This window comes from Morone saxatilis, unplaced genomic scaffold, assembly GCF_004916995.1.
Source record: "Morone saxatilis isolate NCDOM2014 unplaced genomic scaffold, NCSU_SB_2.0 Contig18, whole genome shotgun sequence".
NCBI classification, from domain to species: Eukaryota; Metazoa; Chordata; class Actinopteri; family Moronidae; genus Morone; species Morone saxatilis.
Window position 1 is genome coordinate 20,764,084 of NW_023339740.1, and position 14,654 is coordinate 20,778,737.

Genomic DNA, 14,654 nt, shown 5'->3' on the forward strand with positions numbered 1-14,654 from the left:
AAAAAATAATATAATAATATTATAAAAATCTGATTTTATGTTGCTAATAGTTTATAGTTGTATTCTTTCTGCATCCTTCATACCGTCTATCTTTTAACTACAACCACAGCAGAAAATAGCTCCACTCTTTTTTTTCTTTTTTCATCTCCCTCTGTCTCTGTCTCTGTTTCTCTCTTTCTGTTGTTTAAAGGGGAGGTACGTTAATCTGACAGTGGACACTGACACCTTTCATCACCACCTTCCCTCTTTATGCACAAACAGCGTCGTGGCCGGATACCACGGGTACGTACTGTAAACATCACTCCCTTTCTCTCCCTCCCTCCAACACAATAGCGTCCAACATAATTGAAGCATGCAAGTCTGTGGCTGCCATATGCCAAACATGGGCTGGATGAGTTGTTGGGAAGGAAGGAATAGGCAGGGTGAGGAAAGGAGAAAATGCCTTTGTGTCTTTTATTCAATTCACAAGAGATTTGTTCAAATTTGGGTTAAATTCCTGACAATTCTCTCTTTATATTCCTTAATTAAGGTAGTAAATTAAATAGCTAATACTAAAAGATAAAGCCTGGACCAAAAGCTTCTTGTTGTATTTAGTTAATTTCTTATCCAGAAGCCATGAGGCTGTCAAACTACTATTCCCGTAAGTGTTACTACAAGTTGCTTAAGTATGGCCTATCCCTGTCTGAGATGAGCGCATCTCCCTCTCTGTACACTATTCTGCACACAGCAAACAAGTCTGGACAGCTTTGTATCTCATCCCTCTTTGGATAAACACAGGCAGGAAATGAATGTGGTTTTACAATGATTCACTCCATACTGGAAGCATTTGCTTTCAAAGAAATCCATTCAAAGCAGCTTTAGCTTCACATGTTTACTATTTTCTCTTGCTTTGCCAGATATGTATCTTTTCATTTGGCTATTTCCTACCTCTAAAACACACCTTAGCTTGAAACTTAGTTGTGTGTAAGTTTTAAAATGTTTTTACAGGTACTGTTTTCAGTAGAACACAGGAAATAACACAAAACACAAGTACCTCATCCTCTCTATCTATCTGTATTTAATTTTGCCTATTTCTTGTTTTTAACAGAATGCCCCATTTCAACATGTTTCTCTTCTGCTCTGGTATCTTTATTAGTGGAAAGTCAAAGTGCCTGAGGCCAGAGCTTAAACCATGCAGTACAGCTGGTTAGGGACTGTCGGCTGGAGTAATGAGCTTTACCTTTAGCTGAACCATAAAGGCTGGTGCCTGCCTATGGGCATTTCTGCTCTGAAGTGAGGACAACACACAAACACATGCACGTGTACGTAACGACACCCATTCTCCAGTTTTAAATGTTTCCCCTCTGTTGGGTGTTTTGATTGCTGAGTGACCTCTGTGAAGAATCTTAAGTTGTTGAGTCTTGACAGAGGTCAATGTGTGTAATTTCAAAGTGTCCACTCTCCAGAGATGTGAAATTTGAGATGCAATGGCAGTAAAGCCACATAAGATTGCCTGGTCTGAAGACATACAGTAGGTGATGATGCACCACGAGCTGTTTGGAGAATGAAATGTTAATGAGGGATAGACACATAGCAAATCCAGCAAGCAGAGCATGACTGAAACAAAATGCATGCTAATTTGGTGTGGTTACAGTCAAGTCTTGTGATTGTTATTGTGCTTTCCAAGCAATTGCATGTAATTTGTACACAGTATGCATGACACTTAAATAAAAAAAAAAGAGAGAGAGAAAAATTCATTACTTGCTTGTTTGTACCAGTAATTGCATTTTTTCTGGTACTTTATCCAGGCATAGTGTTAGAGCAGAGGCGGGCTGCCCTGCCTGAAACAAAGACTTCCTAATACAATATATGAACAACAACATAAGCTTCAGGAAATAAAGAGCACTTACTGTGACATTTACCCCTACTTTACTCAAGCAGTCACAAGCACCATTCACTGGGCTTGGGAATCAACCATGTGCGGGCCAATGATGAGACGAAGAACTGATGAACAGTGGGACACAGACAGATCAATAATCCCAGCTAATCCATAATCCCATCAACAGTAACAATAGGCAGCAAATGTTACTTTTCAAGGCTTATCTGTTTTCTATTGATCCATGTTAGACTTAAATAACTGTTAATTGTGCTAAACCTTTTGATGAGTGACCAGGGACACTGTGTATGTCAACTGTAGTTTTTACTCCTACACTCATCATTTCCGACTTTGGTAAACCAATAAAAAGTACTGTGGGTAAAGCACAATACATTTTGTGTTTACTGGCTTGTTTGTTGACCAAACAGCTTGTTCCCATTACTGTGCTCAGGCCTAGGTGAACAAGACATGCTTGTATGTTGGTTAGCAAGGGGAGACGCCAGATGCTTTTCATTAGATAGATCAGCGGCGGCAACCATCCTGTGTAATTTATCTGTTTTTGTGTCAGGGTAAATTAAAAAAAAGAAGGGCCTCTTACTGGTGTTGGACTGTGTTTGTGTGCGAATGAGCTTTGTTGTGTATGTGTTAGAGAGTATCTTGGCCTCCTCAACAGCTAATCTCTTTCTAGTCAGCTAAGAGTTCCAGGATGTTTGAAGATACGGGAAAATATTTTTTTTTGTAGCAGAGGCTGCAAGAGGCCAGCAAAGAAGATGCACGTTCCCTGAGAAACCAAGACATCTGTTGTCTGTGAGAAGAGAGCACAGGGAGGAGAGCAGGGATTGAGTGGTCCCTACAGTCCTGTCCACGCCGGCAGCGGCTACACTGCCGACTAATTGGTAAGAGGCCTATGCGTGAGCAAGTGAAGGAGGGGTGTCTGGGTGGCAAGCCAAAGAGGAAGGAGGACAGGCCACCTCATTCCCACAGGATGAGGAAAAAAGAAAAGAAAAGAAAAAAGAAAACGCAGACCAAAACACAGAAAAGGACAGGAGTAATGGCTGCTTCCCCTCCTTCCCCTTCCCTCTGTAGCCCTTCCAGACCCAGACTCCAGACTAGCCTCATCCTTGTAATTTAGATTAATTTCTTCCACATTTTCCTCAGGGATTAGGCTGCAACCCACCCTTCACCCCCCCTCCGCACACACACATACACACACTCACGCACACCCAGCTCACCCCCTACCATAGTTGCTTAATGCTCTCATTATTGAACTACGTTCCCCTCACAGCTACCCCACCCCCAACCTCCACACACACAAACACACTAAAAAATGCAATACTCTCGGCTCTGATGAGTGTTGATCTTTTAATGTCAAAATGATTCCATAAATGAAAGAATATTTAACGTCATTAGTGCAACATTGTCATCAGGGACAACTCATAGTTATTCTACTTTCAAATACTGCCACTAGATGTATTATTACGTATGGTACAAAGCTATTTTTGTCGTCCGATATGGAGCAATAAGTTGGATTTTTTAATTTAATTTGTTAGAACCTCTTTTCCCTCATCCCTAGAAAGGTTTTTCTGAGTAACAAAATGAGGTGGCCCCTTTGGAGTGCATCAGTACATTGGATGGGGCTATTGAAATGTTTGTCAGGATGTTACAGCAACCATTTCACAGTTAACATAGGTAAGGCTGTCAGTATCCTCCGGAGAAAATTGGAATTCGCCATGTTCTCTGACTGCTGTAAAATGCAGCACTGCGGTCAAATACCAACACAGTTCACTCACTGGAATTCCAGGTGCATTAGTTTAATGCCACACAGGAGCGAGTCACGCTGGGAGTGGACACGACTCAAATGTTCCTCCAAACAACAAGTAAACACTAGACCCAATATAAATCCAGGGAAGTAAAGCGAAGACATACAGGAACATCATCACATCACTTTTTAAATATTTTTTATTTGTGTGTTTATTGCATTTTTCTCTTATTTTCTGCCAAATTGAAATGCCCAATTTATCTGCAGCAACTGTTGGCCTGGAGAAGAAGAGAAGGTGTCTTAAAGTAGCCAAATCTCTGCACATCTTTGAAAAGCTTCTTAAAAGTAATTTGTTTTCTTTGTCTTTCTCTTCATTTGGTTGGTTGTACACTAAATTCTGTTTATTTTTATATTATGTCAGTGTCTTTTCTGACCATTTTATCTCCCCATTTCCCATTTTGTTCTTCCTGAAAAGCACTTCTTCTTTTATATATATAGTGAGTTAATTACTGTATGTTCTGTATCACAGTGTTTATATACAAATGTACAGCCCACAAGGCCTTATAACTGAAATGGGAACGTATCTTCTTACATATAACATTGCATTGCAAAGAAAAAACTCTGTCTTCTGTCCCAAACTCTAAACTTCCTGCTGTGTCTGTGGCAGTTGTTTGACAAATATAACAACAAAAGACAGTGCAATTAAAGACAGACAGTCCATAAATCACCATATAAAAAGCAACAAGACAAGAAATGGACTTCATTCTCAATCTTGCTTAAATAACATAAAGATTTTCTTTCTTTTCCAGGAGACCATTGGCATTTTTCTATATCATTTCATGTCTCTGTAGCTAATAATATTGTACTTGAATATAACTATGCATACAGAGATCTTTGATTTTTTTTGGTTAAATTCAAACAAATATATAAATAAAGTTTGCCTGCTTGCTGTCTCCTCCAATACACAAGGAGTCACCATACACTTTGTGTAACAACAGTGAATTAAGTTGAAGAAAATGTTGTTTGTACGGGCGGCTTACACAAATGGCAACAATTAGAGCCAAATACTGCACTTCTGTTTGGTCAGAGTCTCCTGCTCTAAAGTTGCTCTTCAGATGAGTAAATGTGATTTTCATCAAGTCATTTTACTACGAGTAAAATTTAAGTCAAGTAAAAGTGATGTGATATTCTAGTATTTTTCCTCCACTAATGAAGATGCAGTCCAGGCTGAAACTTTTATTGGTCTGTAACAATAAAGCTGCAATCATCTCTTCATCTTCTATTCATTTAATTCATTCTTAGTTTATTTCTTCTTCACTTGATCTAATTTCAGAGAGGTGCCAAAATAGCAAATTTCATTATCTGGAGATTGGATTGCTCCTCTTTTTTCTCCAAATGAGGGAAACATATTTTGAATTCAAGTGATCATATGTTTCCGGAGTTTACTGAGCTGGAAGTGACTTGACCTCGACTCCTGATTTACACATGAGAATCTACTGTCGTCGGTATGACTTGTCGCTTGTGACATGGGATGTTAAGACTATGCTTTAACTCATAAAGTGGTTTCGGTGGTTGGGAACTGCAACCAAGCGATTAGTCTGACTGCAAATGAGCCTTAATGTACAACAGATTTTAAAGGCAGTTGTTGAAGGGAAGTGGTTGGACTAAATGGAAAGGGTGAAAGTAAAGTGCTAAGTATCTGGGAACATGTTGGGCAAACTGCTGTGAAATTTGTAACAGTCAGGAGGTGTATTAAAGTCAGTATAGTTTTACATAGCTACAAGAAACTGGTTTCTCTGTCATGATGTCCCTCTCTCTTGATTTTTCTCTATTGATGAGCTGATAAACTATTGTCACGGACTTGCTGTTATTTTAGTGCAAAAAGTTTTTTTTTCTTCTTTTTATAGGAATAAAAGAAAAGAAAATCCAGTTTGATTGAAATGAGAGTTTAAAGAATAAAACAGGAATCAAGTTTTTACTCATTGCCACATTTTGTTCCTTCCTGACAGTTTTGTCATGTGGCTCACTGTGACCTACATAGAAAGGTCATTCAGTCAGAGCTGGCATGAAATACGACCACAGTTCAGTGAATCTGGAGTTGACAAGTAGCCCTGGGCGTCCTAATGAGATCAAAAGATTGTATTAGCACGTCAGATATGATCTCTGAAAATAAGAGAAGTATATAAGTTTATTTTTTTTCATTAAAGAAGAAGAAGGTAGCAGGTAAGCTGAACAAGTCTACGCTCGCCTCCTTTTCCCAGCTTTATAAGGTGTGTCAGAGGTGAATTACTCATACTGTCTCACAGTCGGGAGGAAAATGTTTGACCAGTTACCATGTTGCCTGTGTTTTGGAAAACACGGGATAAGGAATTACACAGATAAAAGCAGGTGCATTGTGGTCTTATTAAAAACATGATAAATGTCTAGCTACGTATTTAAATATCACAGCTTTTTCCATCTCACCATACTTGTACACCAGGTTAACCCTGACTTGCATTTGAAAATGCTCATGAATTGCAGCACACTTGTTCAGATGGGATCTCTTTATGCTAAAAATAAAGGTGAGCAAAGTGAACGTGTGTGTGTAATAGCTTACGGCTGCGAATAATCTCCAATCAAAGCCTAAGATACAGAGAGGTATTGCCTCAACCATGTTCAACCGGTCATCAAAGACGCTCAGAATCCACCTCCTCTTTCTCTCTCCAAAAGCCTTCCGAAAACTTACCTCTCTTTTTCTACCACCTCCTCCGCCTCCCATTATCTCTCAAGCTAACATGAGTAACTGAAGGCAGTTAAAGTCAACCGCTGCAGTGAGCCACCAGGTTGACAGGTCTGGTTAAACAGGTTCTGAGGGGAGAGGCTGAAACTTGTTTAACTGCTAGGTATGGCACGCTGCAGCTGCTGCTGCTACTGCTGGCTCTCTTAACATGCAGCCTGGCCTTGTGAGACGCTGGTTTCACCTACTGACCTCCAAAGCAGGATGTACGACTAATGCAGCACATATGAGAAGAAATACTGGTGCAATATATTGTCGTGGATTACAAATATAATTGGTACAACTCATAAATCCAGCCTTGTGTCCAATGTAAATGCACTGTTTAGGGGTTACTATGGCTCAGACACTTACTGTTACAGTAAGTTCCTGAACACACATAAACAGACAGACCACATGAATCAGCAGAGACTGGCTAGGCAAGTGATGATTAAGTAACCTTGTGCCACATGTAAATCCCATCTGCCGTTCCCTTGCACAACTTATTTTTCTCACAGACATCAAAGGAATTGTCATCTGCAGTGTGAAACTTGCAGCACCGCAGTTCCACAGAAATACACAACAAAACTAAAAGCAGTTAAAAACTTGATCTGGGAGCACACCTGCTCCAAACACAGGAAAGAGTAAAGGAAGAGTAAATATCAGCGAGCAGGAGAGTCGCTGTGCAGTAAGCTTAGGAAGAGAGGATGTTGAAAGATGGGCTCTTGGAGCAATCTATTCAGTATGTGTCAATAGTTTTCTAAGTTTAAACATAAACAAGCGATTTGTCTGCTCTCAGCTGTGCATCTCTGTTCATCACATGATGTACTTTTGAGGTCTCTGCCTTCACCGAGCCACACAGCCTATTTGTGAAGCTAAGTGAGAGCAGATAATGATGGCTTCTGTTCTCATTAGTTTGGGGACTTTTTCTTTGCTGTTTATTAATAGGAGAGTCTTCCAACACATGACTTCACCACATCATCTGTGAAATACTGCTGAAAAGGAGGCTACACAACAATAGTGCAAAAAAGACATGTGTGTATTGTGTGTTTGTGTGACCTAGGCAACATCACTGACTCACTGAATCAGGCTCTAGTCTTTCATTTTATTTTTATTTTTCCTGAAACTTTAAAACAGTTTTTTTTTTAAACATGTTTTCAAAAAAGTATATCATGCCCACTTCCTAACCTCTACTTGATAAAAAACTAACCCATTTATAAAAGTTCAACACATCATCATAAAAAGTGAAACCATACACCAGAATGATACCATTATTTACACAAGCCCATTAAATTACAACATAAATTAGAAAATATTTACATCCAGGATGAGACACTGGATAAAATTCTATGTTTGGAATTTAATGTCTAATTAAAAACATTTTTAGAGAAAGAAATATATACATTTACACACATTCTCACAACATACATACACTCTGGTAGGACTGAACTGGTCGATAGGTTGATGGTGAAAGCTTTTAAATACTAAGGAAGATGAATACCTAACGTGGTCACAAAAATAAACGTGTTCTCGCTGCCAGGTTTAAAAGATAGAGTAAGAATGGAAGCATTGCTATGTCTGTAATCCACATGAACACTGAAGAGGCTTTAAAGTTTCTGGTTTCTGACTGAATGCAGACTGACAAACCAAAAATTGTCTTTTCTCATTCAGGCCTACATAAGATTCAAATCATCTCTCATGAACAAAGCACAATAACACTGGAGCCATTTTGAAGTGGTTGTACAAATCAAGCACAAAAAATGAAGTGGATTTTCTTCTCTCTCTTTCTCATATAAAAAAATTGTCCTTTGCAAGTCCATTGAGACACAGGAAATCAGTGGATTTGCCTCCAGACAGAGCAGGAGGGAGGGTGGGGGGGGGGCTGAGAGGAATTCACAGCCACAGCAACTCATCTTGAAATGATGTCCTCTAGGGAGAAAAAAACAGTATGCACTTTGTTCTTTCCCTTCTCTTGTCAAGGTCTCATGGTTGTAGCATCAGCACATTGGCAACTGTATGGACTGCATAGTGGTTAGTATGATATGGTGTGTATTACGCCCTCACAAGATGGGCTCCAATATGTGCCAACACAGACTGATTTGCAGCCAGCTGTGACAAGCTCTTAGAAATCATTAACTTCACAAAAAATATGATATAAATTCAACAGTGTGAGTACACACATACTCTCACACACACACACACACACACACACACAAATTCAGCTCTCAAAATGACAATACTTATCAATCAATATTGATTTTTTAAAAAGTCCAAAAAGGGCAGACAGGGCAGCAAGATTAAGGGACTCAGGGGTTCTCAAGTTCATAAGGATTCTCCTTTGAGCTCTCATTTCCTGTGCTTGTCCATTTTGTCGGTAGATTTGCTTCCACTGTCTGAGGATCCCTGGGTGTCGCTACCAGAGCTCAGGTACATCTTGTCCACTTGTTTGAGCGCCTCGTTCAGGTAGTTCTGAAGCGAGGTCATGGCGGCACAGATGGCCGGAGAGCCGAAGCCGTGAGTGATGAGGCTGAAGTGGGTCAGGCAGCCTTGGATTCCAGGCTCCATGATGGGGGCCGGCCGAGAGTTTCCCAGAGGTGAACGGTCCTGAGTAAGCAGGTCAGTGAACTCTTTGCAGATTTGCCTGAAAGTAGAAAAAACAGAATGATTTAGGAAGAGGAAAAATAGTTACATTTATTACATTTAATAATTTATTACAATTCAAGAACAAAGTCTGCAATAAATTCAATCTGTAAAATCCTCGAGTAATCAATGAATACTATAAAAAAATTCTAGATATGTCAGCTTGCTACATCCTACTTTGCTACAGGGGTATTTCTCTACAAATTAAAGGCAACCATCCAGACAAGACACTTACTTGGCAGCTAGGAGCATGTTCTTGCGAGAGTTAACCTCATTGCGTTCAACGTGCGGCCTGCCCAGGTATTCAGCAATTGCCTTTGCAGGGAACTCTGTTTCACACACGTAACCAAAGTCTCTTGCTAAGTGAACAGCTTCACCTAAGAGAAAAAGAAAACAAACTTTGTAAGAGAAAAGAAAAAATCAAACCCAAGTCAGACAGCACTGAAGTAGACACTTGGCTCTTGGTCTCAAACCCAGGCTGTATATTTATGAAAATATAAAGGTTATTATTATTTCCACAGATGTTATCGCTGCATCACCGCTGACAGGCTGGGCGAAGATCAAATGGTAAGCTGGGCGGCCTCAGCAATTTATCAATTTGGAGAGTTCTATTAGTATCCCTGTTTTGGACCTGATACACACATCAGCATCAAGGCGCATGAAGTGAAGCAGTTGAACTACAGAATAATCAGCTTTACTCAGAGTTCTAGCTTGGGGAAACGAGAGCTAGTGAGATGAATACATTCCGTCTTGAGGGTGGTTTGACTTGCATGGTCATAATGGGCTTATGTGGATAAATGCTAGTAGAGAGGGCCCACGGCACCAACAGCACCGCTTATTGATAGATACGCACATCACTTGAGGACACGGGCGGCTATTCAGAAGCACAAGCTTTAAGGTCAGCAGGCCCTCCTGGCGAGCCAAACACAAGATAACAAGGCTTAATTCAGCTTTGAAGGTCTCTAAATAACACAAGCCTCCAGTCATTCTCCTGCACAGAATCATCAGCCCATTTATAAAAAATTAGGCATGTAGAGAGGAAGAGAGGAAAAAATATTCTACCTTAGCCCGCGGCAGGTAGAATCTGTGATTAAAGTGATAACATGTTCATGGTGAAGCATCACTGTCTGGCTAAGGTATGACTGATGATGTTGTTTTGGGATTTTAGGAATTGACAAGAGAAGGTGAAGGTGTCGTGTCGTCGTTGCAACTATGGAACTCCCTGACATCTAGTAATGGACGATCTGTTGCCATATTACACGATGCAGACATTTAAAGGCAAAAAATATCAGACAATGTGTAGCCTACAGTACTGTGTACAGTATTATACAAAATAATACAATCGCAATGCTGATAGAATCAGCGCTCACATGTTTTGTGAGCTATCCTGCTGCTCCATTAGTTTTACGCAGACACTAACCTGAACATGTCAAAGACTGAGTTGAAAAGGATTATATTAGGTATCTGCATTGCATTCAAACATTGACTAAGACGCTCTGAGTTTAACTAAGTTGACAGAATCACCATGGGGACAAAATGACGACTAATGTGCAACTGAAAACCAGACAAAAGAAGTACCTCAAGAAAAAAAACGTTGCAGCATTGTCACTATCTTTATATAACTTCAGCCGTGAATGATTGCTTAAGATTCAGTACGGCATTTAAAACACATATTTTGTGTTGACGACACTGATGTTCTCGGACTATTAGAGCAACATTCCAGCTTTTGCAAACAGCAATTACATCTTAAAAGGTATTATGCACTGAGTGACATGTCATACCTTCTACTAGAGATGTAAGTAGAGTGACATTAGCTGCCTTTCTTCTTCCTGCAGGCAGGTTGAGCCCGATCTTATCCAGCTTTTCTCTCAGAGAGCGGCCTCCATTTTTTGACTTGGCTCTGCAGAAGGAGAACAAAAATAATTTAGTTCACCGTTGTTAAATAATTCAGACAGATAATGCATGATTACAACCTTTTTTCACACAATGTGTTAAAGTTTGTAGAAAACTGTTAATGGAGGATTAAGAAATTAACATGGCATTTGACATTCTCTTCACACATTACCACGATTATTTTCCTTTGATTAGTATCTACTAAAGGACATTTATTCCATTAAGTAGCAAGAACAAACAGAATAGATTTATATGATTATTGTGCAGAGCATACTGCAGAAATAAGCGTTCAGAGACTTGGCATTCACTTCTGCAGAAGGTCTCATTGTTCACTCTTGATAACAAACAAATCACACAAACAGGCTCTTCTGACCTAAAAAAAACACTGTCACAATTGATGCTTCCACTCAAAAGGCGCAGCAGAGAAATCACTCATACACACATTTACAGAAACACTTAAACTCCCAACTTGCCATGGCCGATTCAGTTTTCCGCATGACTGGCGGGGCAACTTCTCCCTCCATGGCGGGTGCATCTTTAGGGCGGCATGTGTGTATGAGACCCCCACCCCTTCAACCCCTTTCTCCCCCCTGTCCCTTTGCTAACGATCCCCCCTCCTATTGCTATATGACCTACTTAAATATGTCTGTGATTGTGCACGTCAGCATTAACACAGGCACATGGGAAGTGGCAAACGTGCACTTCCAAGCACAAAATTCTCCAGTCAGGGTTGTCGAGTGCATACTGTAACCTCACAGTCCCTCAACAGACTTCCACACTAACATGTGTGCCATAAGGTCAACTGCTCTGCCACAGATAAAGCTACCCATGCTGCAGCTCCTGACAAACACAAAAACACACCACAGTCTTTAGATTGGTACTAACTGTGTTGATGTAACCTATCCCCAGAGGAATCACAGAACCAAAATTGCAGACCACACAAAGAATGTCACGAACCTTATGCAAAAAACTGATGAGCCAGAGCAACTAAGCCAAGCTGCGCTTTTAGAAAAGCCTTTCCCATGGGCTGCTGAGCTTTAGTCTACAGATCACTAGAGCTGGAGCTCCTCAGTTTGATGGTTATTCACATCTGAGACAATAACGGTACCTTATCAACAGCTTGCAGATGACAGAGATATTGAAATAAATTACGTCTGGGTTAATTATCCTTATTTTTTGTTCATCAGTGCCACTGTATTCCTGTGTTATGAGGACTTTCACACGACAACAACAGGGAAATAGCATTAAATCCAGCCAGCTGTCATGTTGAATGAATTTGAGCTCTGACCTGCGTAAAACCCCTCCCAGCAGCGACGCGTTGAGGCACTCAGGGGGTGACAGACGTCTCTGGACCTCGGCCACGGTAACCTTGTACTTGGATGTGGAGCTCAGCAAGGAAAGACGGCCCGGTACGGAGCAGAATACCTCTGTTGGGTTTGACACCATGCCCAGCAGGGACTCCTTCTGGAAAGGAAGACCTAGCGCGTTGCCTTTGGGTAGAGTGACAGGCCCTGGATGGTGAAGGGAAAAAAAGTGTGTAAGCTAAAAGGTGAAGAAGTACAAAAGATGGTTTTGCAATAGAATATGTTTATATAAATACACTTTTCCTCTGTATGTTCATAAGCTTTAATCATCATAATCCTTTTTGTGCAAAAGAGAATCTGTGTTTTCTTGTACGTAATCACAAGGAAGAGTGTGAATGCAGCCCTGCACGGCTGAGAAAACCAGTGTCTGCTGTAGAAAAGACTTTCGAAATACTGTGTGGTTTTCCAAACATTGGATGCCTGATGGTTAAACAGCTAAAATGCCCTCATGCCAAACACCACCCACAAACAGGTACACACACACAGACTGCTTCTCATCTTAGCCACAGATACTCGTCAGTAATGTTTATTATATGACCTCACAGGCTCTAGTTATTCTAGACATTGTGTGTGTTTTTCTGCTGGTTCTAAAAGTTGGACGAAATTTCTAACACCCCACAAAAGCACTGACAAGCATCGGACAAACAAAACAGTACAGCACACTACAAAACAAAGCTATCTTCATCCTCACCCGCAAGAATGCCCCCCTGATAATAAGTCCTCTGTAAGCGATCAAGGTTCCTGCCACCTCGTAGTCCTAATACTGAGACAAAAATCACAGAGTCACATGAGTGCTTAAAGGCTCCTCTGGGGCACATGGCTGGGAATGACATGCCATTGTTTACAAGTGGAAAACCTAGATTGCCCATAGCGTGCCCTTGAGCATGGGAACAATATAATGAGCCATCACTGATTTCCGTAACAAATGGAGACTGGTTAGTTTATTGCGCTGTGCAAATGGCTTTCTGCTTGTAACTATGCATTGTAATATAGCAGCACTCTCTTACTATTATGCATTCCAAAGAAAATTAAAAAAAAACTACTGTACAATTCACTGTAAAATATCACATAAATGTTACAGAATTAATTAATTAATTTGTTGTATAGTTTTTCCCAGAATTTAATGAATCTATCTAGCTATCTGTTTGCTGGTGTGTGATTTGAATAAATGTAGAAAGCTAAGCAGTAGATTAATGTTGCTAATAAAGTTGATCTCTCTGACTCACAGTCTGTTTAATGGAGCCCTGGTGACAAAACAGCAGGAATACGTTCTCCCTCAAAACCGTTCATGTCCCAACAAATTACTAAACTGTCCTTCACATGCAAGCCTAATGCCACACCCCGCCAAAAAGCTGGTTCTGCAGAGCCAAACACTGCTTCAAGATCAACGCGTAATTTTGTCAAAGTGAACAGAAAAGAGCTGCAATTGCAAGCTTAACCAGCCTAAAGGTGATCCAAAGCTTTCCTCTTCTCTCACAGTCAACACCGAGGTTGTGAGATTGCTCAATTTTCGTGTCTTGTCAATAGCCTGTCGTTTTTTGAAAGGGATCAGTTCTTTCCCACTGGGCATCCATTCAAGCACCTTCCCCAAAAGAATAGGCTGTGGATCATATCAAGCTTAGATAAGTGCATCTCATGGCTATGAGGATTATCAGTGTATGCAATGCAAGCACAAATACAAGACTCCTCCTTTGCTGTACTCTCGCACTGAGTGCCCTGACATGCAACTATAGAAGTAACTGACTTGTGACAATTCCAAGTATGAGTGAGAGAGTGAAGGAAAAAAAAAGTACGGCCCTTACGGTAAATTTCCAGCCCTTGCCAGTAATTACTGCGTCTTTATTTGGTTGTACAAAGGCACATGTACCCCAGGCAGCATTTTCCAAAACCTTTTTCTTTTTTCCCCTTTTGTGGTCGAATTAACAAAACTGTGGTTCTTTGACACAAACGTGGCGTCAACTCACCTTTTTTGATGACTGTCTGATCTGCCATTATAATACTGTGGTCATCTACATGCTGATAAAAAAAGAAGACATACAGTGATAAGAAATCATGGTGAACTGTTTTTTTTAAAACAACAAATGATAAAGACAAGCAAGAAATGTATTTCTGTTATAATATTTAACATCTGTTCAAATTACTCTTTTTTGCCTCATTCATGCAAAACAAAGAAGAATAATATAGCTGTGATATTTCAATATGGAAATGACTTTAGGTTTGAGGTTTAATAAGTTGATAGTAAGGACTTTTCTTGTTTTTTAATCTCCTGTGTGGTCAAAATAATGTCCCTATTTACTAACATAAGGAATTAACTTTAGCTTTAATGGTACCCTAAAAATGTATTGTGATATTATGGCTACCTGTGTCAATAAACTCTCTCTCTCTCTCTCT

The 14,654-nt window shown here is 40.2% G+C and overlaps 1 protein-coding gene across 2 annotated transcripts in view; it reads right to left on the reverse strand.

Moving 5' to 3' along the window:
• Positions 1–7,470: 7,470 nt before the first annotated feature.
• Positions 7,471–14,654, reverse strand: part of tfap2c (transcription factor AP-2 gamma (activating enhancer binding protein 2 gamma)) — an 8,787-nt gene continuing 1,603 nt past the window's right edge. Inside the window, exons 3-8 of one of the 2 annotated variants that reach the window (XM_035661173.1) lie at positions 14,228–14,279; positions 12,955–13,026; positions 12,188–12,410; positions 10,788–10,906; positions 9,242–9,383; positions 7,471–9,007 (exon numbers count right to left, since the gene is read on the reverse strand). In XM_035661173.1, coding sequence (XP_035517066.1) covers positions 8,713–9,007; positions 9,242–9,383; positions 10,788–10,906; positions 12,188–12,410; positions 12,955–13,026; positions 14,228–14,279 — 903 coding nt within the window. In that variant the 3' untranslated portion in view covers positions 7,471–8,712. The remainder of the gene's footprint in view (positions 9,008–9,241; positions 9,384–10,787; positions 10,907–12,187; positions 12,411–12,954; positions 13,027–14,227; positions 14,280–14,654) is intronic. The other variant, XM_035661172.1, reaches the window with a different exon arrangement.